Here is a 25917-nt window from a genome sequence, read left to right on the forward strand (position 1 = left end):
TTGAACATGAGAAAATTAAAGTTCAGAGTGTTAAAGTAACTTTCATGTTGTCATACTCAGAACCAGTCCCAAACTTGGACTGATTCTTCTCAAAGCCTGACTTTCTATTGTGACCAGAGACTACTGTGTTCCTTTTAGCAACTAGATCTATGAGTTAGCCTTCAAGGTACTAAAGACAGATGAATTAGAAATAGATTTCTTTTCAAAGTCTTTTTGACAGCTGTCAAAATCTGATTCAGTAGAAACTCTTCTGTCAGTATTTAGCCTTAGGTGAAACAAAGGTTGCCCAAAGATAAAATCTTATATTGTTGAGTACAAACTGGGTATCTTAGGGGCTTGGGGAGAACATAAAGGTTTAAAGGGGAGATAAGTCCCTTTTAGAAATAGGGTTAATTTGAAGCTGAGTGGTGGTGGCTTAAGTGGTAGAACACCAGCCTTGAGTGAAAAAATTAAGGGACAGTGCCCTGAGTTCAAGGCCCTCAATACCTTCACATAAAGAAAAGGAAGAAAGGAAGGGGAAAAACGAAAATAAAAGGGTTTATTCAAGAACATTGTTTTAAAACATCAAATAATTAGTAATTCATGGAAACTAAGATCATATTTCATCCAGAAGACATTTCTGCTTTGAAGTTTTGAAACAAGTGTCCCTAGACACTTAGAAAGCTAAACCACAACCCATTTGAATTTTCCTATAATTGTTCAGGCTATTAAAAATTAAAATGTTTACTAAAAGTTAACATTTCTACATTTAGAGTGTGTGCATTTTGAGCTTCTTATATCCTTTTACTTAAATTCTTTTACTTTTAATCTGGATAATAACAGACTTTATTAGAATAGGAAGAATTAATTTTAGAAAAATCCTACTGTTTCCAAGATCTGAAACCCTTTAGGTAACAACAGTAAGCTAGAAGGAAGCATTGGCTTGAGATTATATAAACAGACAATAATTGGGGATATTTATGACTGATTTGTCTGGGAATATGAAATTTAGTTTGTAAGCAGGTCTTGCTGGTATGGAAATATGAAGTCCTACTGGTATGGAAAGTGTGTTTTTTTTTAACGAAGTGAAATAATTGTTTTGCTCTATTTCTGTAGTCCTTGAAAAAAGTGAGTTCAAAGATGAGCCCCTGCTTTTCCGTTTTTTTGCGGATGAGGAAATGGAAGGATCAAATATGAAACATCGACTTATGAAACATGATTTAAAAGTTGTGGAAAATGTGATAGCTAAATCACTGTTGGTAGGTGGATTAATCTATAAAATTTTGGGTTGATTATCGATTAGCAGTGAACTGTACTAACATTAACATGTCTGATAGTAATACCTCTCATATCATTCAATTTTATTAGTAACCTTCTTCATAGTTGTTTAATCAACAACATTAATATTTTACATTTCAGATTAAGTCTAATGAAGGCAGCTATGGATTTGGGCTAGAAGACAAAAATAAAGTTCCCATCATCAAGTTGGTAGAAAAGGGATCTAATGCTGAGGTAATGCAAATTAGTCCTTTCATTCAAATTTATTGCATGTATATACAAATATTAAAGTTCTAGAGTAAACTGAAATTAATCATTGGGTATATTTACAAAAGGTAGTATCTCTGGATATGCTTTCTTTGGGATTTGTGGCACCCGAGGCTCTGCCTGGGCACTCAGAGGTAAGTAAGGCTGGGGCGGTGAGGGTATTGCAGCTCTGAACTTCTGGCCCTCTTCTGTGTGCCTGAGGCAGCCCTGGGGGACTGACTGCCTAGGATATAATGCAGGATATGACAGCTCTACTATGTATGTCACGTGGACCACTTCTTCACCTAAGGAATGTATTGAAATATATTGAAAATGGATTTTCCCACCATGTCTGTCTTTTCTATGAACATAAATTCCATCAGTAAAGGACATGCCTTGAATTTTTTTTCTCACTGGATTATGACAGACATTCTCTTAATTGGCCAGGTTTTTAAACAGAGGAATCACCTTAGTGTTTAATCTTTTATTCAGAAATATTTAGTTAATAGTTGATAGGGCTAGGTAGTATTCTAGGTTCTGGGACTAAACAGAATTTCCTGCTTTCTTTCCAGTTGAAATATGGCCACTTTGCTGCTTGACTTGTAAAATACGTAATGCACAAGGACATATCTCAATACTCAAACACTTACTAACAGATGTGTGAATTAATAAAATAAAACTTTGAACTGAGAGTGTATTTATAGTCAGTGGTAACTTGTCACCCACCTGCTAATGCCAAGGTCTTTTAAAAAAAAATAAACTGCGAATATATATAAAATAAAACTTGATGTATGGCACATTAACTCCAGACAGAAGAACTCTGGTTGAGTCTCTTATGCCATTACTGAACCTGGACAATGAGAAGATATTTCAGGCTTTTTTAGAGAACACTTTAGAGCATAGCTTCATCAGACTATGCTGTTGATAAAAAGTGTCCTCTCCCTGGTGTTGATCATTAACTGGCAGTCAAACAAGCCAGGAGTTTGCAGGCAGGAAGTTGGACTGATAGAAGAGTATCTTAGCCAGGGCACTGGTTGCTCATGCTGGTAATCGTAGCTACTTGGGAGGCTGAGACTCAGAGAATCTCAGTTCAAAAGCAGCCTGGGAAAACTCAGCCTTGTAAAAGCTAAAAACCTTTACTAGTTTATTTGAATTATTTTTGTCATTTCTTTCTCAGATGGCTGGCATGGAAGTTGGAAGGAAGATTTTTGCTATTAATGGTGACCTTGTTTTTATGAGACCTTTCAATGAAGTGGACTGTTTCCTGAAGTCATGCTTAAACAGCAGAAAGCCTCTAAGAGTTCTTGTGAGCACAAAGCCAAGGGAGTAAGTTGTTATGACTTTTGTGGAATTACAAACATGATATGTGGATGGTTAACGGAAGTTTAACAAATTAAATGTTGAAAATCAACTTCATACCTTAGAGCATTTAACATACCCCTCACCACTAATACTAGTCTTTAAGCAATGGGAAGAATTCTGTTTCTTTTGGTGATAAATGCTTTATGCTTGAACAGGCAATATCAATGGAATAATGCTTTCCTTTGGTTGCCAACAATTTCTTGCTCTGGGTGAGGTTGACTTTGATTCTGAAAAAATCAGCAAATTGAGAATAAAGAACTGCATGTTGAGCTATTGGATTTCTCATGCTATGAGGTACAATTCAGGGGTCATAAACAATAAGATCAAGCCTGAAAAAACTCCATGCGTATGTCTCCTTAATTCTATGATAGTTCCTGTAAAAAGTACTCAATCCAAATCCATTTCTTGATCTATATACTTTTGATAAGAAAATATGCTCCTCTTTATTATGGACAATTTAGAGGATACAAAATTTTCAAAAGGAAGACCTTTTTTTCTTGTAATCATATTACCCATTAATGGCCATACTAGGGCTTGAACTCAGGGCCATGCTTGTCCTTTTTGTTCAAGGTTGGAGTTCTACCATTTGAGCCACAGCTCCGTTTCTGGGATTTTTGGTGTTAATTAGAAATAAGAGTCTCACAGACTTTTCTACTGGGGCTGGCTTGGAACCACAGTGGTCAGATTTCAACCTCCTGAATAGCTAGGATTATAGGTTGTAAGCCATGGTGCCCATGATGTGACATCTTTTCTAATATTCCTTGCTTTCCATTACTGCTCTCTGATGGCTTATTTCCTTCTGTGAGAGGTCTCATTTATTTTCTCTCGCTTAAAAAAAAACTTTAAGTGGTTGTACAAAGGCTTTGCCATTCAATGTACCCCCATCAGTGCACTGCAAATTATATGCTAACAGCATTGTCTTTCTTTGTATTTACTTATTTATTTTTGGTGCTCTGGGGTTTAAAGTCAGGGTCTACCCACTGTCCTTGAGGTTTTGTGTTCAAGGCTAATTCTCTTGCACTTGAGCCATAGCTCCACTTCCAACTTCTTTTTGGGTAGCTAATTAAAAAATGAATCTCATGGATTTACCTGCCCTGGCTGGCTTCAAACCATCCTCGGATCTCAGCTTCCTGAGTAGCTAGGATTACAGGCCTGAGCCACTGGAGGCCTGGCTTCAATAGTGTTGTTTTTCTGTGTATGTTCTATGAAGCTTTCTGTGTCAATGAACTTAAGGAGCTTCTCTAAATTATTTTAAGTATGGAGGAGCGAATTCAAAGCTAGATTTACCTGTTCCTTTTCCTTCCCACAGCAGGTTCTTTTTCCAGAATATACCGTGGTACAACTGTGTTTAATTTTAGCACTTATATCGATGCATTTCATATGTCTATGTGAACGTAAAGACCATGTTTGTTTTCAAGGGCTTCCTACCAGTGCCTTTCACACTGTAATTCCTTTATTGTGTATTGATTAAATGAATAAGCAAAAGTGTAGAAGACTATCCTTTTGATCAATTGTAGCACGTAAAATTTATCTTGCTTTACTTTCGGATTGATTTTAGGACAGTGAAAATTCCAGATTCAGCCGATGGACTTGGATTCCAGATTCGAGGATTTGGGCCTTCAGTTGTGCATGCAGTAGGAAGAGGTAAGAAATTCATTTTGCATGCTAAACACCTCCACACCGTTTTTTGGCTGGTCCTTATAGAACATGAATATATTTAAGTTATTTTCTCCTTATTCTTTTTTTTTTTCATTCTGCTTATTGAATGGCATTCTGGTAATATATTTCTTTAAAAAAACTTTAGAAATTCTAATACATTCATTATTGTTAAAAATTTAATTTAAAATGACACTTCATATCTTACTTTTCTGTACATTCTGTTTAGTTGAAGGATACAATGAACTTAAAAGTTGTCTGTTTGCATTTTTCTTGACTGCATATAAATGTATTTTTTGTTAGTAATTTAAGAATGTGTGGTCAGGCTTCCAAGTGCTCTGTGGGTCTTATAACCTGTTGTGATGTAGATTCTTCAAGAATTCTCACGAATTCTTGGCTAAACCTTACCATATTACTCATTTTAAATTAAATAATTTTAATGACTTAAAAACCTCTTTTTATTCTCTTTGAAAGGCAAATCAGTTATTGACGTCTTCAGTGATATGAATTTTCTTTTATGCTGACAGTAGTAATAACGGAAGGGCATAATAGATCTTATGTTACTAAACATAGCAGCTGGCTTTGGTGAATAGGTCTGATATGAGCTGGCCTGGGTGAATAGGGGTGCAGGTATTTTTGTTGTATTCTGCCATGCAACCAAAAGTGTGGTCTCTTCTTCCTCCTCCTCCTCCTCCTCCTCCTCCTCCTCCTCCTCCTCCTCCTCCTCCTCCTCTTCCTCTTCCTCCTCCTCCTCTGGGGCTTAAACTCAGGGTCTGAGTATCTCCCTCAGCTTTTATACTCAAGGCTAGTGCTCTACCACTTGAGCCACGGCTCCACTTCCAGCATTTTGGGGATTAATTAGAGATAAGAGTCTCATGGGCTTTCCTGAGTGGGCTGGCTTCAAACCATGATCCTCAGATCTTAGCTTCCTGAGTAGCTAGGATTACAGATATAAGCTACCATGCCCAGCTGTTCTTAAATATAAACTTTCTTAAAGCTGCTTAATAATTCCTTTGTATTAGCAATTGCTTACAAAGTAACTCTTTTCCAATATATATGCTCAGTTTTTAACCACTGATATGACTTACAATATAATTTACACAATATTTATAAAATACATAATTATATATTATATTTATTAATAGTGCTCTATTAGTGTTGACTGATTTAGACTATCCAATATCAATGATTGGAAGGTCAAGAAAAATCTTAAATTACTGATTAGAATATACTGCTTCTGTATTTAAATCTGTAGCTATGCAAACAAAGTGACTGGAAAGTTGATATAGTCTACATGTTTCCATTTTCTACAAATTCACAAGACTTGAACGCTTTATTTTTCTTTGGATACCCAGTCTAATCATCATTACTAGATTTTTTATCCCTTAACAATTACATTTTACAGGAATATTAAATTGTTGGCCTTAGAAAAACAAAAGTGAATACTATTTCAATATTTAAGGATTTTGTAAGCAAAGAAATAAAGCATATGCTTTCTACTATATAAAAATATTTAGAAACTTACTTCACCAGACATTTGAAAGGAAAAAAGGTTGATTAGCATTATAAAGGTTACTGTGATTCTTCCTTAAATTAATTCCTTCCAAAGTGGCAAACAATATTCTGTTAATCATAGTTTGAATGTGAATTAAAAATCAGAAACTATTAGGAGGTAATACCATCAGAAGCAAATTTATCAAGACCATAGGAGCTAGAACGATTTTATATGTTAAAATTGCTTCCATTGTATGACAGAGTTGAATCTTGTTGTTTTCATTTTTGTCCCAATTTTCCCTTGCCTTAAAGGAACTGTGGCTGCAGCAGCTGGCCTTCACCCTGGACAGTGTATTATCAAAGTAAATGGGATCAATGTCAGCAAAGAGACACATGCTAGTGTCATTGCCCACGTGACAGCCTGCCGGAAATACAGGCGACCAATGAAGGTAAACTCAGTTTATCTGGATCTGATTGAAAACTTGCATAGAGGACCCAGGGCAAAGTGTAGTTTAATGTTGGAGAGTCTGCAGTTTACAGATCTAAATTAAATTTTAAACCCCTTTAAACCATGTACATGACTCACAATGACTTTTATCTGCAAAATTAATTAGAATTAATAAACTATTTAAATGACTACACCTTATTATTATAATATTAAAAAGTACACTGGAGGGCTGGGAAGGTGGCTCAGTGGTAGAGTGCTTGTCTTGCATGCATGAGGCCCTGGGGTTGATTCCTCAGCACCACATAAACAGAAAAAGCCAAAAGTGGGTACTGAGGGACATCACCCAGGCCCAGAGTTCAAGCCCCACAACCGACAAAAAAAAGTGTTTTCTTTCTATCACTATGGGATTGAACCCACACCTCGTACATGCTAGGCAAATGCCTTCTCTTTAAGCTACATTGGCAGCCTGGGACTTTACTTTCAACAAATTAATCAGAGGTTTGGGCTGTTTACTTGCAATTGCTTTGTGATGCAGTGACCATTCTATGTCTGTCCAGATGCATGAAGTATAAATGCACTGTTCATTACTCATCTATTCTGAAAATGTAACACTTGTGGGGGTTTATAGAGTCTGAGGTTAATTTTTGGATACATTTATTGAGGTAACTGGATTTAGCTTTAAAAAAATACAGTATGTTCTTAATGTTATTTAAGTTAAATTTTTCACCACTGTCCTTGGATCCATATGTGCTTCAGAAAAATAAAATAGTAACTTTATGAGCAAAGTTTTTTTTTTTAATCTCATGAAGAGAAAGTGAATATTGGCCTATAGGAGAAAATTTTATCAGTGATACCAGCTAGAAATAGAAAGACTTTAAGAGAGATTTGTATTTTTCCTGTTAGATTTGGTGAAGTATTCCTTTCTGAATTTGAGAGGATTACCTTCTGTTCAAATTGGGCAGAGGAGTGGCTGCCTGCTCACCAGCCAGGGCTGATGTCCTTCAAAAATACTGGCCCTACATGAAAAAAGCCGATGAATTTTGTTAGCTGTTAAAACAAGCACAAAAAACTGGAATCTATACAGGACCTGTAGCTTACCCTGGTTGGTCGTAGCTCCATAAATATTTGTTCATCTATAAGACTAAATGCATTTTGCAAGGTTTTTTTTTTTTGTTTTGTTTTGTTTTGTTTTGGGGGGGGGAGTGTTGGTCATGGGGCTTGAACTCTGGATCTGAGCACTCTTCCTCAGCTCTTCAGCTCAAGGCGAGCACTCTACCACTTGAGCCACAGCACCATTTTCGGTTTTCTAGTTGTTCATTAGAGATGAGTCTCGGGGTCTTTCCTGCCCAGGCTGGCTTTGAACCATAATCCTCAGATCTCAGCCTCTTGAGTAGCTAGGATTACAGGCATGAGACACCAACTCCTGGCGCATTTTGCAAGTTTTCTGAGTTTATCTAAACCTTGCCACTTCTGACAGAATTTTAATAACTATGTAAATTGATTTGAGTCTTATTCCTTTTCACTTTCTGTGCCTGCATTTTTTGGAGTGTTGATCAGAGAAATGACTAAAAAATGGGTAGAAAAATTCCCTAAGTCAATTAAAAAAATTCCCTAAGTAAAATGCTTGCGTAGGTATCTGTCCTCACCGAATGGACCTCCCCAAAATTAAGTAGCTTAAGACACTATTGTTGGCTTCAATCTCTGAATTTGACTGGGTGGTTACATTTGTGAGGCTGTTACTGTGGCTTCCTTCCTAGGACTTGACCTGGTAGCTGGGATCCTTCTTCATGGTCTCCCACTCCCTGTGGCAGGCTGTCCTTCAGAGTTGCTATGGCTTCTTTTTGCAGTCTGTAGCAGGATTTTACTGTCTTTTTTTTTCTTTCTTTCTTTCTTTTTTTTTTTTTTTTTTTGGTTGGTTTCTGGCCTTGAACTCTAGGCCTGGGTGCTGTCCCTCAGCTCTTCAGCTCAAGGCGAGCACTCTACCACTTGAGATACAGTGCCACTTCCAGTTTTCTGATGCTTTATTGGAGATAAGACTCAAATTAACTTTCCTGCCTTGGCTGGCTTTGAACCACCATCCTCAGATCTCAGCCTCCTGAGTAGCTAGGATTACAGGCGTGAGCCACCAGTGCCAGCTCAGGATTTTATTTTCTGTAATGATATTTGGATTTCAGGAGAAGATGATACCAGAAATAAGGTTTCTACTTGGCTCTTAGATACTTGTAGTATCCCTTTGGACAAACCAAGTCACAGGTCCAAGTCCAGAGTCACTGTAAGAAGGCACAGCTATACAAGGGGTGATTTCTGGGGGTGAGGTATGTTGGCAGCTATTACAGGTGACAAATAACCAACATTGTGTGTTTGTGTTTCTGGGGATTAAACCCAGATAACTTGATAAAAATGGTCCCTAAACATTCTAGATTTTGGGTTTCACTACATCCTGAGATCCTAAATGGACATGTTAGTGATATATAACAGTATAATTATTAAATGCAATTGTGAAGCTGATACAACAGAAAGATGAATACTATGTATTGTATCATACTTCAGCAATGAAGTTCGATTTGATTTATCATCTTATTAAGAAAAAGTATGAGCCTTAAAGTAATGAAGAAGTTGTAACACTTATTTGGTAGTCATTTTATCTCCCTTGATTCTCCCAATAAAATCAAAACTGCTCATTTAATTAAAATCTAGGATGATTTATGACACCGAGGATTCAAAGATAGTTACATGACTTGGATCCTTAGTAAGATGTAAGATGTTCTTCTAATTTGCTTATTAGTGCAGTTCAAAGCATCAGTAAATGTAGTAAAATATATGTTAGTGTTAACAGAGCACTTAAAAAAAGTTTGTACAATTGTAGATCATGTGCTCACTAAAAAAGCTATTAACGTGTTTGCTTCGGCAGCACATATACTAAAATTGGAACGATACAGAAAAGATTAGCATGGCCCCTGAGCAAGGATGACATGCAAATTCGTGAAGCATTCCATATTTTTTCTCCTTGGCACACCGAAATTTTCTTAATAGAGACCCAGAAACACAACAAATCAAAGAAATTTTGGACAAATGGGATTGCATGAAGCTGCATTGCTTCTGCAGGGCAAAGGACATAGCTAGCAAGATCAATAGAAAGCCCACAGAATGGGAGAAGATCTTCACTAGCCATACAATGGACAAAGGTCTCATATCTAAAATGCACCTAGAACTCAAAAAATTAAATCCCCCAACAACAAATCCTCAAAGAAACACTGCCCAATAAATAAGTGGGCTAAAGACTTACAGAGAAACTTTTCTGAAGAGGAAAGAAGGATGACCAATAGACACATGAAGAAATGCTCAACCTCTCTAGCCATAAAAGAAATGCAAATCAAAACAACATTGAGATACCACCTCACCCCAGTTAGAATGGCTATAATCAAGAACTCTAATAACAGATGCTGGAGGGGATGTAGACAGAAGGGAACCTTACTGAATTGTTGGTGGGAATGTAAACTTGACCCAGCAATCCCATTTTTGGGCATTTACCCAAATGATCACAAACAAGACCACACTAAAGCAACCAACACTACTATGTTTATTGCAGCATTATTTACCATAGCTAAGATATGGAAATAACCCAGATGCCCCTCAGTAGATGAATGGATCAAGAAAATGTGGTCTATATACACCATGGAATTCTATGCCTCCATCAGAAAGAATGACATTGCCCCATTTGTTAGGAAATGTATTTGTGGCATTTAAATAAAACATTTGAGAAATATATCCTATTAAGTCATGGATCATTGGAAGGTAAATTTACACAAAACTTACCTTTGGAAAATAAGCCAAAATGTAAAAACAAAGTTTGGTGGATTGTCACTGACTTTATAGTCTTTTGTTAATTTTCTTTCTGTTTTTACTTTACTATTTTAAAACAAACTGGAGGAATAAATACAGTGGCCCATTCTTCTTCTAAAGCAGGTTTGTGAAGTGAATGCATACTGCAGGGGACAGTGATGACTCAGAGGTTTTCTTTTCCCCTCTTTTCCAGCAAGACTCCATACAGTGGGTTTATAACAGCATTGAGAGTGCTCAAGAGGACCTCCAGAAGTCCAGTGCCAGGACCCCAGGGGATGAAGCAGGGGATGCTTTTGACTACAAGGTAGAAGGTAGGTTTCTCTTCTCCTTTGTTTATAATACACTGTAGGCAACTTCCAGATATTGAAGATCATGCATAGATTTGCAGGCCATGATGTTTTAAAGTCATTGTTTCCAAATAGATGTCATTTCAAATGCATAAGTAATAAGAACTAGTAGTGAACATGCAAGCTGTATCCGATTAGTAGGTATTTTTAAGATAGTTTTTTTTTTTTACATGGAATTATTTCATTTAGTTTTCAAAGTAGGAAATGTCATCAAGCAATTGTGATGATCACCATCCTTTTGGGAAGGAGAAGAAATTGAGGCCTAGGTAAGTTAAGGGCCTTGCTCAAGTTAGTCAAAAGATTAAAGAATAAGCATTTGAATCTGGGTTGTGTTGTATTTTCTTGTTTGGAGTTAAATGGGCTTTGTTTTGGAGTTAAATACTGCTGTTTTCATATAGCTCAGAAACCAGCAGAATTAGCATCATTAAAGTCAAATCCTCCTTTTCACCCTAAATCTGCCAGATTACAATCCCCATTTTAACAAAATTTGCTTTGTTTGCTCATTAAACGAAGAAAAGCCTTGGTCTTGAGGGTGTGTAATTCCTGAAAGATAACTTTATATGTAAACACACAGGATTAAATACTAATACTATACACACACACACACACACACACACACACACACAGAGGCATATATACCCACACCCACATATAATATGTTTGTAATTGTGGCACCAGCTATTTGCTGAGAAATGTCTCTTTAACTTTCCTGCCTGTGCTGGCCTCCAACTTATTTTTCTTTTCTTTTCTTTTCTTTTTTTGTCTGTTGTGGGGCTTGAACTCTGGGCCTGGGCGCTGTCCCTGAGCTCTTTAGCTCAAGGCTAGTGCTCTACCACTTGACCTACAGGGCCACTTCCGGTTTTCTAGTGGTTTATTGGAGATAGGAGTCTCACAATCTTTTCTGCCCAGGCTGGCTTTGAACCGCAGTCCCCAGATCTCAGCCTCCTGAGTAGCTAGGATTACAGCGGCGAGCCACCGGCGCCCGGCTCCAACTTATTTTTTCTTTTGTTCAAGGGACTTGAACTCTGGGCCTGTGTGCTGTCCCTCAGCAATTCAGCTCAAGGCGAGCGCTCTACCACTTGAGCCACAGTACCACTTCTGGTTTTTCAGTGATTTATTGGAGATAAGGCCTCATGTACTTTCCTACCCAGGCTGACTTTGAACCACAATCCTCAGATATCAGCCTCCTTAGTAGCTAGTATTACAGGTGTAAACCACAGGTGCCCAGCTAGCCTCCAACTTTGATCCTCACATTCTCTTATATTCTCAATCTCCCAAGTAGCTAGGATTAATAGCAGGAGACACAGGTTCCAGTGTCTTTTTTTTAATGAAAAAAAAAGAAAAGAAAAAAGAATCCTATTATAGCGTTTACATTGTTATAGATATTTAGACTTGTGGATCACAAGCCAAAGTAGATATACAGGTAAGACTAATTATACTAAAATACAAGCTTTGGATCTCATATTCTTATCATGACAGCATTTGCTATTCAAAAAATGTTTATATGTTTCAAAGTGATAACCGACTAGTTACATCATTTAGTACATCTGGTTTAGCTATCCTTTAAGGAGCTCTATAAATAATGCTGGGACAAAACAATTTTTGATGAGATGTTTAAACGCTTCATGAGCTTGCTGAATGATGATCTGGTTTCAGAGGTAATCGACAAGTTCAATACCATGGCCATCATTGATGGGAAGAAAGAGCACGTGAGCCTGACAGTGGACAATGTCCACCTGGAGTATGGGGTTGTGTATGAGTATGACAGCACTGCTGGGATAAAGTGCAATGTGGTGGAGAAGATGATCGAACCTAAAGGTTTCTTCAGCTTAACTGCCAAGGTATGCTTCGGCCTGTGACAACAGCCTGTGACACTTAGGCTCCTAAAATAGAGCAAATGATCTCCGTCTCCCACTTAACTTGGGGTGTGTGTATGTGTGTGTGTGTGTATGTGTCTCTTCTTCCCATTATATGTGTGCAGTCTTCCTTTTATTACTGTTTGGCACACCATGTTAATTATATGAGATGGAGATGGGACTCTTGCCAGGGCAAAGGTTTTTGATATGACAAAGATTTTACAGGATCTAATTTTTAAAATGTATTTTATTGTATTAGAGGTGATACACAGCGGGGTTAGCTTTAAATACAACAGTCATTAAGTACCTTTCCTTTTGGGTAGTGTTATCTCTTCCCTCATTCTCTGCCATTCCCTCCCTCCCTTCTCTACCCAGGAGTTGCATAGCTCACTTTCATCAATGCCAGTGCAGCCAGTGTGCTCCACTCCTGCACTTTTTCTCCATTTTCCTCTGATTCTGTGCCTTCCCTCTACCCTCCCACAGATGTTCACATGAATATACTGTATTTAAGGTAAAGGATGCAGAGTCATCAAAAAAGAAAAAAACAAATTAAAACAAAAGTCCTTTGTTTCCATGTCTTTGGAGTTCATTTCAGAATGTATCTTATTTTGTGTACATATGAAGAGGCTTGGGTATTGCACCTTTGTGATTCTCTCCTAAGACTATCCTCTTTTGGTCTCACTCTGGGTATCTAGAATTCTGTTTTACAGGATCTATTAAGTTTGTATCTTTTAACTCAGGATCATAAATGGTTTTCAGCCTTACTGCATGTTTTGTTTTAATACTTATTATTTTAAAATATTTATTTTGTTTTTAAATATTTGTACTCAAATGTACAATATCCTCTGACCAATATTTGAAGTCATGAAATACACTATAGGAAATGTCTAATTTTAGTAGTGTCAACAAGTTCAAGAAACTTAGAGCTTTGTTAATTAATGCATGCACAGGCATTTGAATGGTTCTTGTTTAGGAATGAAGTCATCCTACAGTCTTTATGGGAGACCAACATATTTGGGGAGTTCACATCACAAGGGAAAAAATCATGTGGTTGGAAAGGAAGGGGGCCTTTGCTTCCTTTTCATATCCCTCTAAGAGATAAGTCAGTTAGACTTTCACTGTGTCTGTTAGATGTCTGGGCTCTATTGTTTCTTGTTGCTTTTTATGTCATTCTGTGAGAATTCAGACATCACAAGTGAGAAAAATGAGATGAAACTTCTTTGCTTTTTCCTTGCTCATTTTAACTTTTGTTTCAAATATCTTTAGTTGCCACTTAGAATATGGATTAAAAAATAAGTAGAAGAAAGTAATATAGCATTTTGATGAGCAATTTTAAAATTACATTTTCTTCCTGAAGGTTTGTCATTGATTATTGAGTAGTTGTAGAGGTTACAATTCCATAATTCAGGTTATAAGTACAATCCTATGGGTGTGAGTGAGCTATTTTCAATTAATTATTTTATTTTTGTTTTATATTTTGAAAGTCAGTTAAAAACTTCATTATTTTGATGAATTTCTAATCAAATAGGTAGATAAATAGATACAGATGCAGATATGATTTGTTTTCCAACTGCAATCCCTCCTCAGCTATGTTAAACAACTAATAAGATCCTTATAAGAGTCTGGAACCACATTATTATAATTATTTTCTGCAATTTCAAATTTGCAAAATACTATATCTCATTTTATGTATAGCTGTAGCTATTTTATATATTATGTTTATACAACTTTACACAGGAAGAGTGAAGTTAAAATGAAATAAATATATCATTGGTACATTATATGCCTTACAGAGTATGATAAACATATTAGTTAAGGGTATAATTGATCTGATGTTTTCTGAACCATCATAAATGTTAACTATAAGTATATCACATAATTCTCAATTCATTTGAAATTACCCCCCAACCCCACCTTACAATTGATCAAGTATATTCAAAGATCTGCTAATTGAAAACATTGTGTGTATGACGTTTTTGCCTGTCCTGGGGCTTGAACTAAGGGCCTGGGCTCTGCTCCTGAGCCTCTCTGTGCTCAAGGAGAGTGCTTTACCACTTGAGCCAGAGTACCACTTCCAGCTTTTTCTATTTATGTAGTACTGAGGAATCAAACACAGGGCTTCATGCATGCCAGGCAAACACTCTATCACTAAGCCAAATTCCCAGCCACTTTATGATTTTATTTTTGAAACAGGGTCTCATCTGATAGCCCATGCTGGCCTTGAATGCCCTTTGTAGCCCAGACCGGCCCTAACATATTGTTCATCCTGCCTATATCTCCTAAGTGCTTTGCTGATAGGCTTCTGCCACCATGCCCAGCCACACGAAGGTTTATCATCTTTCAGATATGGCACAAATATTAAGTTATACTTTACTAAGATAACTTTTTCATTTAATCATTCCTTCATCAAGCCAATTGTTAATTCTACTGTCCATGCTAACTGCTTGGTGGCCAATGAGGATCCAATTGCTTTTCCTGAGGTTTTCATTCTACCACTAACTGATGGGAGGAAAACATTCTGAGCAACTGACTAAAACATAGGAAATGTGTTCTCACGTCAGGCTGGCCTCCCAAGCAGGCTTTTCTGGTCAGCAAAAGGTGAAGCCTGGGATTCCAAACAGAAAACCTTATATCAGTGTCTCACAATACAGGGCAGTCCTGAGAACTGCTAAGAGACTAGAAATACTAGAAAATTACCCTATGGTAACCCTATAGTGGCTGCTTTTGAAGTTTTTTTCTCTTATTGTCTTGTTTGTGTAGATTCTTGAGGCCCTTGCTAAAAGTGATGATCATTTTGTACAAAACTGTACCAGCCTTAATTCTCTCAATGAAGTGATTCCAGCTGACCTACAGAGTAAATTCAGTGCTGTGTGTAGTGGAAGAATTGAACACATATGCCAGAGAATATCCAGTTATAAAAAGGTAAAAATTCCATAAATTTTATATACAATTATTACTGAAATTATTAGGTACCCCAATTTAGAAATGAATACTGATATTTTTCATATATTTGCCATTTACCAACTTGTTGAAATAATTATAAAATTTATATAATTCTTGTAGTGAGTTTTCTGTTGCTGTAATCAAATACTTGAGATCTGGAACTTTTTTAAATTCTATATTGTTTGTTTGTATAGTTAGTTGTAAGTGGGTTTCATTCTGACTTGTCAATATATACATATAATGTATCTTGATCAATCTTACTTTCTCCATCATTCTTCCTCTTACCCCCTGATTCTTTCCAAACCAATTCTAATAAACTTAAATGTTTCATTTCATTCATGTCCACAAAACATTTTGACCACATTCACCTTCTTTTTCTCTCCCACTAGTAACCACACCCAAGACACGACATGTTTTACATTTTTTTCTTAAGTATTTTCTAATAGTTCAAAAAGATATTACCATATTTCACAAATGTATACATATACCTTATTTTTAACCATACAAAGACAAGGAACATAGTATCATCTCATTTGATGTAGAAAAGGCTTTTAACAATATCAACATCCTTTTATGCTAAAAATCTCTAAAAAACCTAGGAACAGAATATAAAAGCCTAGAACAGGAATATAACTCAACAAAATAAAGATTCTGCATGGCAAACTTATAATTACCATCCTACTAAATGAGAAATAACTGAAATACTTTCCTCAGAAACAATACAATGGTGTTTAGTCTCTCCACTGCCATTCAACATAATGACGGAAGAAAAGGAAATCAATGGGATCCAAATAGGAAAGGAAGAAGTCAAGTTATCCCTGTTTACAAATAATATGATATTACACTTGAAGGACCATAAAGATTTCACTTCAAAACTTGTAGGTCTGGTTAACATCTCAAGCAGCATAGAAAGATATAAAATCAAGATATAAAATGTTGTAGCTTTTCTATATAACAACATTGAACAGGCTGAGAAGGAAAACTAGCCGAACAATTCCATTCATAATAGCCTAAAAATACTCAGGAGTAAATTTATCCAAGGAAATGAAAGGCCTCTATAATGAAAACCATAAAACCTTGAAAAAATAAATTGAAAAGTACACCAGAAGACCAAGATGCTCCCCAGGCTCATGGATTGTCAGAACCAATATTTTGAAAATGGATAAACTAATGAAAGTGATCTACAGATTCAGTAAAATTCTCATAAAAATCTCAGTGTTGGGCTGGGAAGGTGGCTCAGTGGTAGAATGTGTGCTTTGCATGCATGAGGCTCTTGGTTCGATTCCTCAGCACCACATAAGCAGAAAGAGCCGAAGTAGCACTGTGGTTCAAGTGGTAGAGCACTAGCCTTGAGCTAAAACGCTGAGAGATAGTGCCCAGGCCCAGAGTTCAGGCCCCAGGACCGGAAAAAACAATATCAATATTATCTTCTCAAATTGAAAAAACAAAACCCAGCTCTTAAAAATTCATGTGTCAGCACAAAAGATCCCATAGCCAAAGCAATCTTGAACAAAATAAGAAATACTGGGGCTTACCTATATAGAAGGCTGCAATCTGAGGGTCGATGTTCAAAGTCAGCCAGGACAGAAATATCTAAGAGACTTTTATCTCCAACTCAGCTTTTTCAATGAATAAGGGCATAGCTTAAATGGTAAAAGGCCTACCATGAGTTAAAATATGGACTTCAAATAATACCACAGGGTCATGGTAACAAAAGGTATATGATACTGGCACAAAATCAGACCCAAAGACCAATGGAATAGAGTAGAATACATAAATCCATGCAGCTACCATCACCTGATTTCTGACAAAAACAAAAAACAAAGTGTACATTGGAGAAAAGATAATCTCATAAGTGGTGCTGGGAAAACTGTCTATCCAAACGCAGAAAACTGAAACAAGTTTCCAATCACTCACCTGTACTAATATCTGTTCATAGTGAATCAGGGATCTAAATGTAAGAACTGAAACTTTGAAATGACTATGGGAAAGAATAGGAAAAATACTAGAACATTTGGCATAGGCAGTGACTTCCTGAAAAGAACTCCAGTAGTTCAGCAAGAGCACAGCTTGACAAATGGGATTGCATCAAACTTAATATCTCTGCATAGCAAAAGAAATAGTCAGTAAGTTGAAAAGACAGCCTACAGAATAGAAGAAAACTTTTGCCAGCTATACACCTGACAAGGGAGGGATTAATAATCAGAATATACAGGTAGGTCACAAAACTAAACTCCAAAGGCTCAACAGTGTAATTAACATATGGGCAAATGAAGTGAAAAGAAAATTCTCCAAAGAAATAACAAATGGCTAATAAATACGCGAAGGCATGATACTCAAAAGAAGAACAAATGGCTGATAAATACATGAAGATATGATCAACATCTCTGGCCATAAAGGAAATACAAATAGAAATGACCTGGTATTTTATAGAGAACAGAAGATTTTTCTCTTGTGAATCTGAAGGCTGAAAAGTACAATATCAAAGTTCTAGGTCTGGTGGAGTATTCTTACTGCACTGTGACATGGTAGAGGTATCCAGTAGCACATGCTGAATAAGAGAATGCCAGCTTTCACAGGGCTCTCTTACTCTTCTTAAGATACGGGTTAGTGCATCACTGGGGTCTGCCTAATGATATAATCCAGTTCTATTTGTTCTTCCCAAAGCCCAGCCTCCCAATAGTAATTCCATATAAGTTGGGGTACTAAGTTTTTCATACAGAAATTTTGAAGGGATAGATGAGAACCATGACCATATTTTAGAAGCTTCCTTCCCTCCCTTTCTCCCTCTCTTCCTTCCTTCTTTCTTTCCTTCCTTCCTTCCTTTCTTCTTTCTTTCAAGACTATATCTTTGTATCTTTGGGAACATAGCGGGGAGGAGGATACATAACTCAAGGGAAAAAGGGTGAAAAAGTGCAGCAGTGTAGCTCACTGAACACTGATAAAAATGAACTATACAACTCGTGGGTAGAGATGAGAGGGAGGAACTGGGAGAGAGTGAGGAAGAAGACACTGTATAAAAGAAAATGTACTCATAACCTGACTTATGCAATTGTGATTCCTTTGTACATCACCTCTATAATAACAATAAGGCAACTTAATTATTAGAAAAAATAAAGCAGAGGAAAAAAGACTAGCTCTCTATAACTTGAGCTACAGCTTCACTTCCAGTTTTCTACTTGCTAATTAGGGATCAGCATCTCAAAGACTTTCCTGTACAGGCTGGCTTTGAGTTGTAATCATCAGATCTTGAGTAGCTAAGGGTGACCCAAGGTTGCTTTGCTCAAATGTTTTTTGTTTGCTTTGTCTTTATCTATTACCTAGTTTGATCTTGGTGAGCCTATAAGCCATGTTATTATCCCACATTCTCAAAACATGGGAACAAAGCCCCAAAGAAGCAAATGGTTTTTGCTAGTAAACGATAGAGCTTGATTTTAAGTTAGAGCAATTTAGTCATCTTTTTAGTTTACCTTATAGCCAATCTTTCCTTTCTCTTTCAACAAAGAGCACAGAAGCCTTCATCAGAAAGTACACGGAGCACTGATTGTTTGAAATGATTCATTGGTTTACTCATTTGCCATGACTTTGTTGGATAGTTCCTATTTACCAAACACTGGTGTGGGTACCAGGGATGGAGTAGTCAATAAAACAGACAAGATCTTTTCTCAGGATGTCAACAATCAAGTAGGGGAGGTGGCCAAGAAAAAGATAATATATTTCTGTGAAGGAAGAGAACTCATGCATTAAAAAGTTATGAGGAATTGAAAATAGGGAGGTGTTGCTGGCAGTGGTGCCCCACCTTTTAGGAAAGCTTGTACTCGATGATGAGTAGAACTTGCCATGTCATTAAAGGGAGAAGCATCCATTTGGAAAACAGATGGTCCAGAGGTACAGAGATCCCAAAGTAGAGAGGTGGCCAGGGAGAATAGACAGTCATAAGGTCAGACAGAACCTTCTGCAGGAAACAGCGCCAAAGAGTTATGAAGCACTGTACGTTTGGAGACGTCGGAAGTTTTTACTTCAGTGAAAACCAACGGTGAGGTTTTAAGCAGGGAGATGACGTCATTGATTAAAGGTTTGGAGAAATGATGCTTTTGTAGGACTGGATTGCAGAGGATGAGAGTAGCGAAACAGAAGCCAGTTAGAAGTGATTTCCTGAGACCAACTGAGACTTGCTGAGTGAGGAGTATGGAAAGGGTGGAGAAGAAAGTAAATCTGATGAGTTGGGGAGTGTGTGTGTGTGTGTGTGTGTGTGTGTGTGTGTGTGTGTGTGTGTGTGTGTGTGTGTTTATGCTGGTTCTTGGGTACTGTATTTGGGCATTGTCCCTGAGGTTTTTTTTGCTCAAGGCTAGCTCTCTGCTACTTGAGCCATAGCTCCACTTTTTTTTGCTTTTGGGGGTTAATTGGAAATAAGCATTTCCTAGACTTTCTTTCCTGGGCTGAATTCAAACATTGATATCCTCAGATCTCAGCCTCCTGAGTATCTAGAATTACAGGTGTGAGCCTCCAGCACTTGGCTAGTATATGTTTTAAAGGTAGAATTAATGGGGATTGATCTCTAAAATAGAGTCCATTAACAAGAAATCAATACTTCGTATTTATATCAGTAGGAGACTAATTATTCTCTCAAAATGAGGGTCGTTGTTTAAAACTGGTACATTAACACTTCAGAATATGAATTATCTCAATATATATGTGTTCCTTAATTGTATGTGATATGAATAGGGTTTTGGGTGAATGAACACCCAAGGGAAGGAAAACCTTTGCCATCTCAGGTAGAATAAAACAAGTAGGAATACTTCCTATAATATTTAACTTGTTCAGATGCATGTGCATTGCTTGACTATTGTTTTAAAGTTCAGTCACATGAAGAAGCATGCTATTCAAGGTCATTTCTTGTTTGCTGTGTGGGTTAACTCCCTCCACAAACCAAGGACAATTGTTTTCTTCCATTTTTCCCTTTTGTTTAGAGTATGACAACACTTTGAAGTGAAATCTTAAAATACGTAAAAAAATAACCATGCAAAATGCTTTTATGTTCCTTTTGAACACCGAAGATTGGAACCATTCATGTTCAAGGATGAATGTCTATAGAGTATGCTAGGGGTCAGACAGATTCTAGATATCAAACTGGTCACTGTCTCCTTCCATCCCTTCCTCCCTTCCTCTCTTCCTCCTTCCTTTCCTATCTCCTCTCCCTTCTTCCCTTCTTCCCTTCCTTCCTTCCTTCCTTCCTTCCTTCCTTCCTTCCTTCCTTCCTTCCTTCCTTCCTTCCTTCCTTCCTTCCTCCCTCCCTCCCTCCCTCCCTTCCTTCCTTCCTTCCTTCCTTCCTTCCTTCTCTCCTTTACTTCCTCCACCTCCTCTGCTGTTCCTCCTCTCCACCTACTATTCCTCTTCTCTATCTTCCTCTCATCTGTTTTTTTCCTTTCTTTTTGCTTTGTTCTCTATGCTACAAGAACACTGGAAAGTGTCAAAAAGAAATGCACTTCTTTCCTGACATATAATTATAACCACCCTTACAATACAAGTACCAAAATAAAATAACAAAAAAACACTGGAAATAGTTTTAAAAAATCACATTGGGATCAAGATAAGTTAGGCAGCAAGTTAACTTGGCAGTCTTCTAGAGGACCAAGAAACAACGTAGATTTATTTTGTTTTCATATACAAGTTCAACCTGACAAGTCTAGTGGAGTGAGGCTTGATCATTTATGAATCTTCCAGCAGTTATATTTTTACTCTTCTTTCCAGGATATTTCCCTCTTCCTCAAGGCCAAAGTGGGTTCAATGCCCTGTCTTAACTTCTACACGCTTAAATGAGGACAAAGGATGTGCAGATTTTCCTCTGGGCCTGGAAGTAGCCACATTACTGTACTGTACTCCATTAGTGAAAGTGATATCAGGAAGTGTTATCTCAGGCTGACATCTTGTGTGTCTAACTAAACCTTGAGGAGTTTTATTGCTAAAAGAAGAGGAAAATGAATACAGAAGGATATTTGTCAGGATCTTCAATAGAGTAAAGCTGTTTTAGAAGAGAATGTATATAACACCAAGGAAAGGTTCACATGTAAGCAGGTCCCAAGAGTTATTTACTCGCCAAAATCTAATACTACATTTGGTCTTCAGCTTCCTGGTATCCACAATGAAAAAGGAAGCAACCTATTGCAATACACATTTTTTTTTCCAAATATAGTATAGCTTTTCTTAGTCTGAATTCTAATGACTTTCTCACATGATGCTTCATAGAGGCAACCTGGGCAGAGTGACCTGGGCAGTACCCACACTCATACCCTTGAAAAAGACAGCATTATGCAAAAGCGAATTTCTTTTATGTATAGTTTAAATCTTATAATTTATAGTTTAGATGTTATTTGCCATGCAAGTCAGTTGCATAGATCATAGATTCAATATCACAAGAGCATACTTGTTGCAGGATGGGAGCAGGAAGAATAGGGAAATACAAGATGCTCTGGTTACTTGAGCAATAGGAGCATAAATAAATTATTTGAAGTAGTTGCCCTCTCACACTTAAAATAAAAATTAAAGAATAAAATACATGGAAGTAAAGAATATAGCTGGGTTCTGTTGGTTCATATCTATAATCTTAGGTACTCACAAAGCTAAGATCTTAGGATCACAGTTCAAAGCCAGCCCCAGCAAGAAAGTTCATGAGACTCTTATCACCAAGTAACCACCAAAAAGCCAGAATTGGGGCTGTAGCTCAAGTAATAGAGCACTAGCCTTAAGCACAAAAGCTCAGGGACAGCACCCAGTCCCTGATTTCAAGGCCTAGGACTGGTACCAAAAAACACTATATATATATATATGGTGCGTATATCTACTTATATATTTATATAATATATATTATATATGTATATATGTATGTATATATGATATATATTTATATGTATATATGATATATAATTATATAAAATATAATACATATTTGCATAAAATAGATATATGTATAGTAATATATAGAGACATTTATATAATATATTGATACAGAGATATATCTATAAAATAGATATATATTAGATTATTGTAATATATAATTATCTAAGAAATATAAATGCAGGAGATTAGAAGTATGTACTTAATATACATGTTTTATGACAGATGTTGAGATTTTCAAAAACATGACCCCTGGGTGAGAAGTATATTCTGTCTAGTCATAAGTAACTGAGATCTTGGAAAATTTCAACACAGATGTGGACAGGCTAATGGGTTATAATTTTAGAGGATAAAAATAATAATACAAATTACAGCTAGCCCTTTTGGGTATGTTATTGCTATTGTTTGAGTCTCAAAACAAATGCATGTATTGACATTCTTTTTCTTCTGCCCCCACAGTAGACTTTGCCTCAGATCAAATAGCTGGTAAATAGACTAGGTGCTGCCTTCTCACTTCTTTTTTTAATTTAGAAATAAAAACATCCTCTATCCAATTAGAACCTAAGGTACTTTAAAGCTATCTTTGTCACTATGTCACTTAACCATAAATATACCTAAAATAGTTGACTGTCTTCTACTCAATAGAGGTTATCAAGAAAATATTTCAGGGACCTTTTCATTATTAATAAGATGTAGCTACCTAAAGCAATAAGAAGTTATATAAGCTTACTTCAATATATATGTCAATCTATGACAACAGAAACCATAGCATTCATGCACATCGATATTTAGGTTTCCACCTATTTCTTTTTACCAATTATTAGCAACTTATTTTTCTTCCCAAGGAAAGCTTCAACACTTTCCTCTTTGTGAAATAAAATGTATCCATAGAAACTAAACTCTGAGGGACTCTGGCTTTGTTTTATTTTGACTCTAAAATTTGAGGTCTTAAAAATAGGAATGAGGAAGTGGTACTGTGGCTCAAGTGTTAGAGCGCTCGCCTTGAGCTGAAGAGCTGAGGGACAGCACCCAAGCCCAGAGTTCAAGCCCCACGACTGGCAAAAAATAAATTAAAAATGAGTTGATTTCTGTAGTTTCTACATAAATTCTGTAGTAATATTTATTGCAATAGACTTCCTGGTCAGCTGTGCAGACCATAGGTGTGTTTGGTCCATGTTGGTGGCTAGGTGCACTTTACTAGAGACTTAGACGAATCCCAAGCAAGTATTTATTCTCAGCTGAGTGGGATGGAGAGTTGATTTGAATGTGACACTGTGCCTTGTTTTGGATAACATCCTCTGTGAAATTTCCCTAAGAACATCTCTTAATTCTAGAATCATCTCTCTGATGTAGAGTAATTCCATAATTGGATGTAATTAGATATTGGGAATCATATGTAAACATCTAAGAGAAAAAATATTATGTGGAAAATTTGGAAGCCTTACCTTAAATATTCCAAGTGGCTTTACTTGTTAATTCCATATAGACCTTAAATTACTACATGGATCTGGAAAATGATGTGCAAAACCTTGAATACAAAGTGTAAGTCCATGTCAGAGTTTTACATTTAATTTCAGTGGGAGATCATGTACACAATAATAGCTTGCCTTTGTTTTATTTCTGGTTTTTAGTCGTGACTATAACTAGATTTAAATGTATATCCAAGGTCATTGATTCATGAGTTAGCTCCTAGTACATTAAAAACTTGAAGTTCCATCTCTAAGGTGTGTTCGTTTATCCATCTTGGGGCTAAGCATTAAACCTAGGACCTCCTGCTTGCAAAGTAAACATTCTATCTGTTTAGCTATGACCCCAAATCCACCCACTTTTACTGATGTTTCTCCACATCCCTAAGAGTAGTACTCTGAAGCCACTTGTTAAATAGAGCTGTTTCTCTGTATCTGTGGGTGCTGTACCCACAGATTCAATCACTGCAGATTTAAGCAAATCTGAAAAAATAAAAACAATGATGTAAAAATATTTGCAAAGCATTTATGTATGCAGACAGATAGATAGATAGAGATAGATAGCTAGAAAGCTAGATAGATATAGATATAGGTTCTCTACAAATACTACAACATATTAGGCATGTGAGCATCCTTGCCTGTTAGCTTCTCTGGGGTCTTCTAGAACCAGTCCTATGCAGGTACTGAGGGATGTCCATAACTGATCAGTGAAAGCTATGATGGTACGTTTATGTTAGGTAGGCTATACCATATTAAGTCCACAGCTTGTTCCTTCCAGTTCACCTGACCATTTACCCTGTACATGTCTTGCAAAATTGCAATTTTCACTTGAGAAGAGGAGCTCCTCTACTTCCCTGAGGGAATTTTCTCAAAGCATATTAGTGAATTTGGTGTTTCGTTTGATGTTCTCTAAAAACAGATAGGCAGATGTTTTCATGGCACTTATGTATGGCACAATCAGCCTTCCCACGCAGGTCTCACAGTCAGTATTTCAATACCTAAGGCCATTACCATTATTGTTTTAAGATTTTATTACAGGAACTCCTTACAAACTGAGTACCAGCATGCTGGCTTGGAGCACAGTTTTGATCTTTGAAATGTATCCAGGATGTTGTAGTACTTGTGGCTGGGAGAGTGCTCTTGCTGCCTCCTCCTTCACCTGAGGATGCTTGCTTGCCTTAGTCTGAATTCTGATGTTATAACTAAGCAATACTGACTGGGTAATTATGAGCTCCTGTCTTCAGCTTGTAATTCTGGAGATTGGGAACTTAAAGATTGGATGGCTACATCTAATCACTATCTGCTAACCTTCCTGCTTTGTCACTAAATGATAAAGGGCATCCATCACATATGAGCCATCAAGTATGAAAAGAGGTTTGTTTTTATAACCAAGCCACATCCTCAAGAATCCATCAACCCGATAATCCGTGAGTGAGGTGAAAGAGTTTATATCACCAAACAGGAAACAGAGATAAAGGCCTTCCACCAGGCCTGCTCCACTTCCAAAAGATTCCACCACTTCGGGAAAGTGTCATTTAGAGGCCACGCCTTTGACCACATAGACCCTTGAGGGATGCTCCAAATCATAGCATGCATGAATTAAAACTGCAACACATAGACTTGAGAGACACACACAAATCGTGGGAAATACCTCAGGGTTGTTTTCTTCTCAAGAGAGGCTCTTGGTAGGGAAGGTTTCTCCTTGAGTCTTACCAGCTCACATACATTTGTATAGGTGGTGACCAAACACTTCTCCCAAGCATTCAAAGATGGGGCCATACTGTGTTCACAGAGGTTTTTGTTGAGATAATAGTTCTGAGAGGTCCCCCTTAGAATGTGGTTCTTATCCTCACTATCTATGATCATACTAGTAGTTCTTCATTACATCCTCCTCTTAACTACCAGCACTTACCAACATTTCTAATAACCTGGCATATATATATATGTGTATATATATATGATATAAAGGTATAACTGCATATTTTATACATGTGGTACATATAATTACAATGATATGATTGTTATACCTAACAAGACTATTATATCACTTTTAACCTATGTCCCTCCTAGAGCATGAAGGCAAGGGGCTCCCTCCAAGACACAAG

The 25917-nt window shown here is 36.9% G+C and overlaps 1 protein-coding gene and 1 non-coding gene across 2 annotated transcripts in view; both read left to right on the forward strand.

Annotated features, from left to right (window-relative positions):
- The window catches only part of Prex2 (phosphatidylinositol-3,4,5-trisphosphate dependent Rac exchange factor 2), a 255031-nt gene that overhangs the window by 133288 nt on the left and 95826 nt on the right, over positions 1 to 25917 (forward strand). The window contains exons 16-23 of the mRNA XM_042666524.1: positions 1096 to 1238; positions 1399 to 1491; positions 2681 to 2829; positions 4424 to 4509; positions 6328 to 6464; positions 10500 to 10617; positions 12310 to 12494; positions 15270 to 15431. Coding sequence (XP_042522458.1) covers positions 1096 to 1238; positions 1399 to 1491; positions 2681 to 2829; positions 4424 to 4509; positions 6328 to 6464; positions 10500 to 10617; positions 12310 to 12494; positions 15270 to 15431 — 1073 coding nt within the window. The remainder of the gene's footprint in view (positions 1 to 1095; positions 1239 to 1398; positions 1492 to 2680; positions 2830 to 4423; positions 4510 to 6327; positions 6465 to 10499; positions 10618 to 12309; positions 12495 to 15269; positions 15432 to 25917) is intronic.
- On the forward strand, positions 9359 to 9465 carry LOC122096552. Its single transcript, XR_006145336.1, has one exon. It is a non-coding gene; the product is annotated as a U6 spliceosomal RNA (small nuclear RNA).

Source organism: Dipodomys spectabilis, unplaced genomic scaffold (assembly GCF_019054845.1).
Source record: "Dipodomys spectabilis isolate Male_0828 unplaced genomic scaffold, ASM1905484v1 ptg000015l, whole genome shotgun sequence".
Lineage (NCBI taxonomy): Eukaryota > Metazoa > Chordata > Mammalia > Rodentia > Heteromyidae > Dipodomys > Dipodomys spectabilis.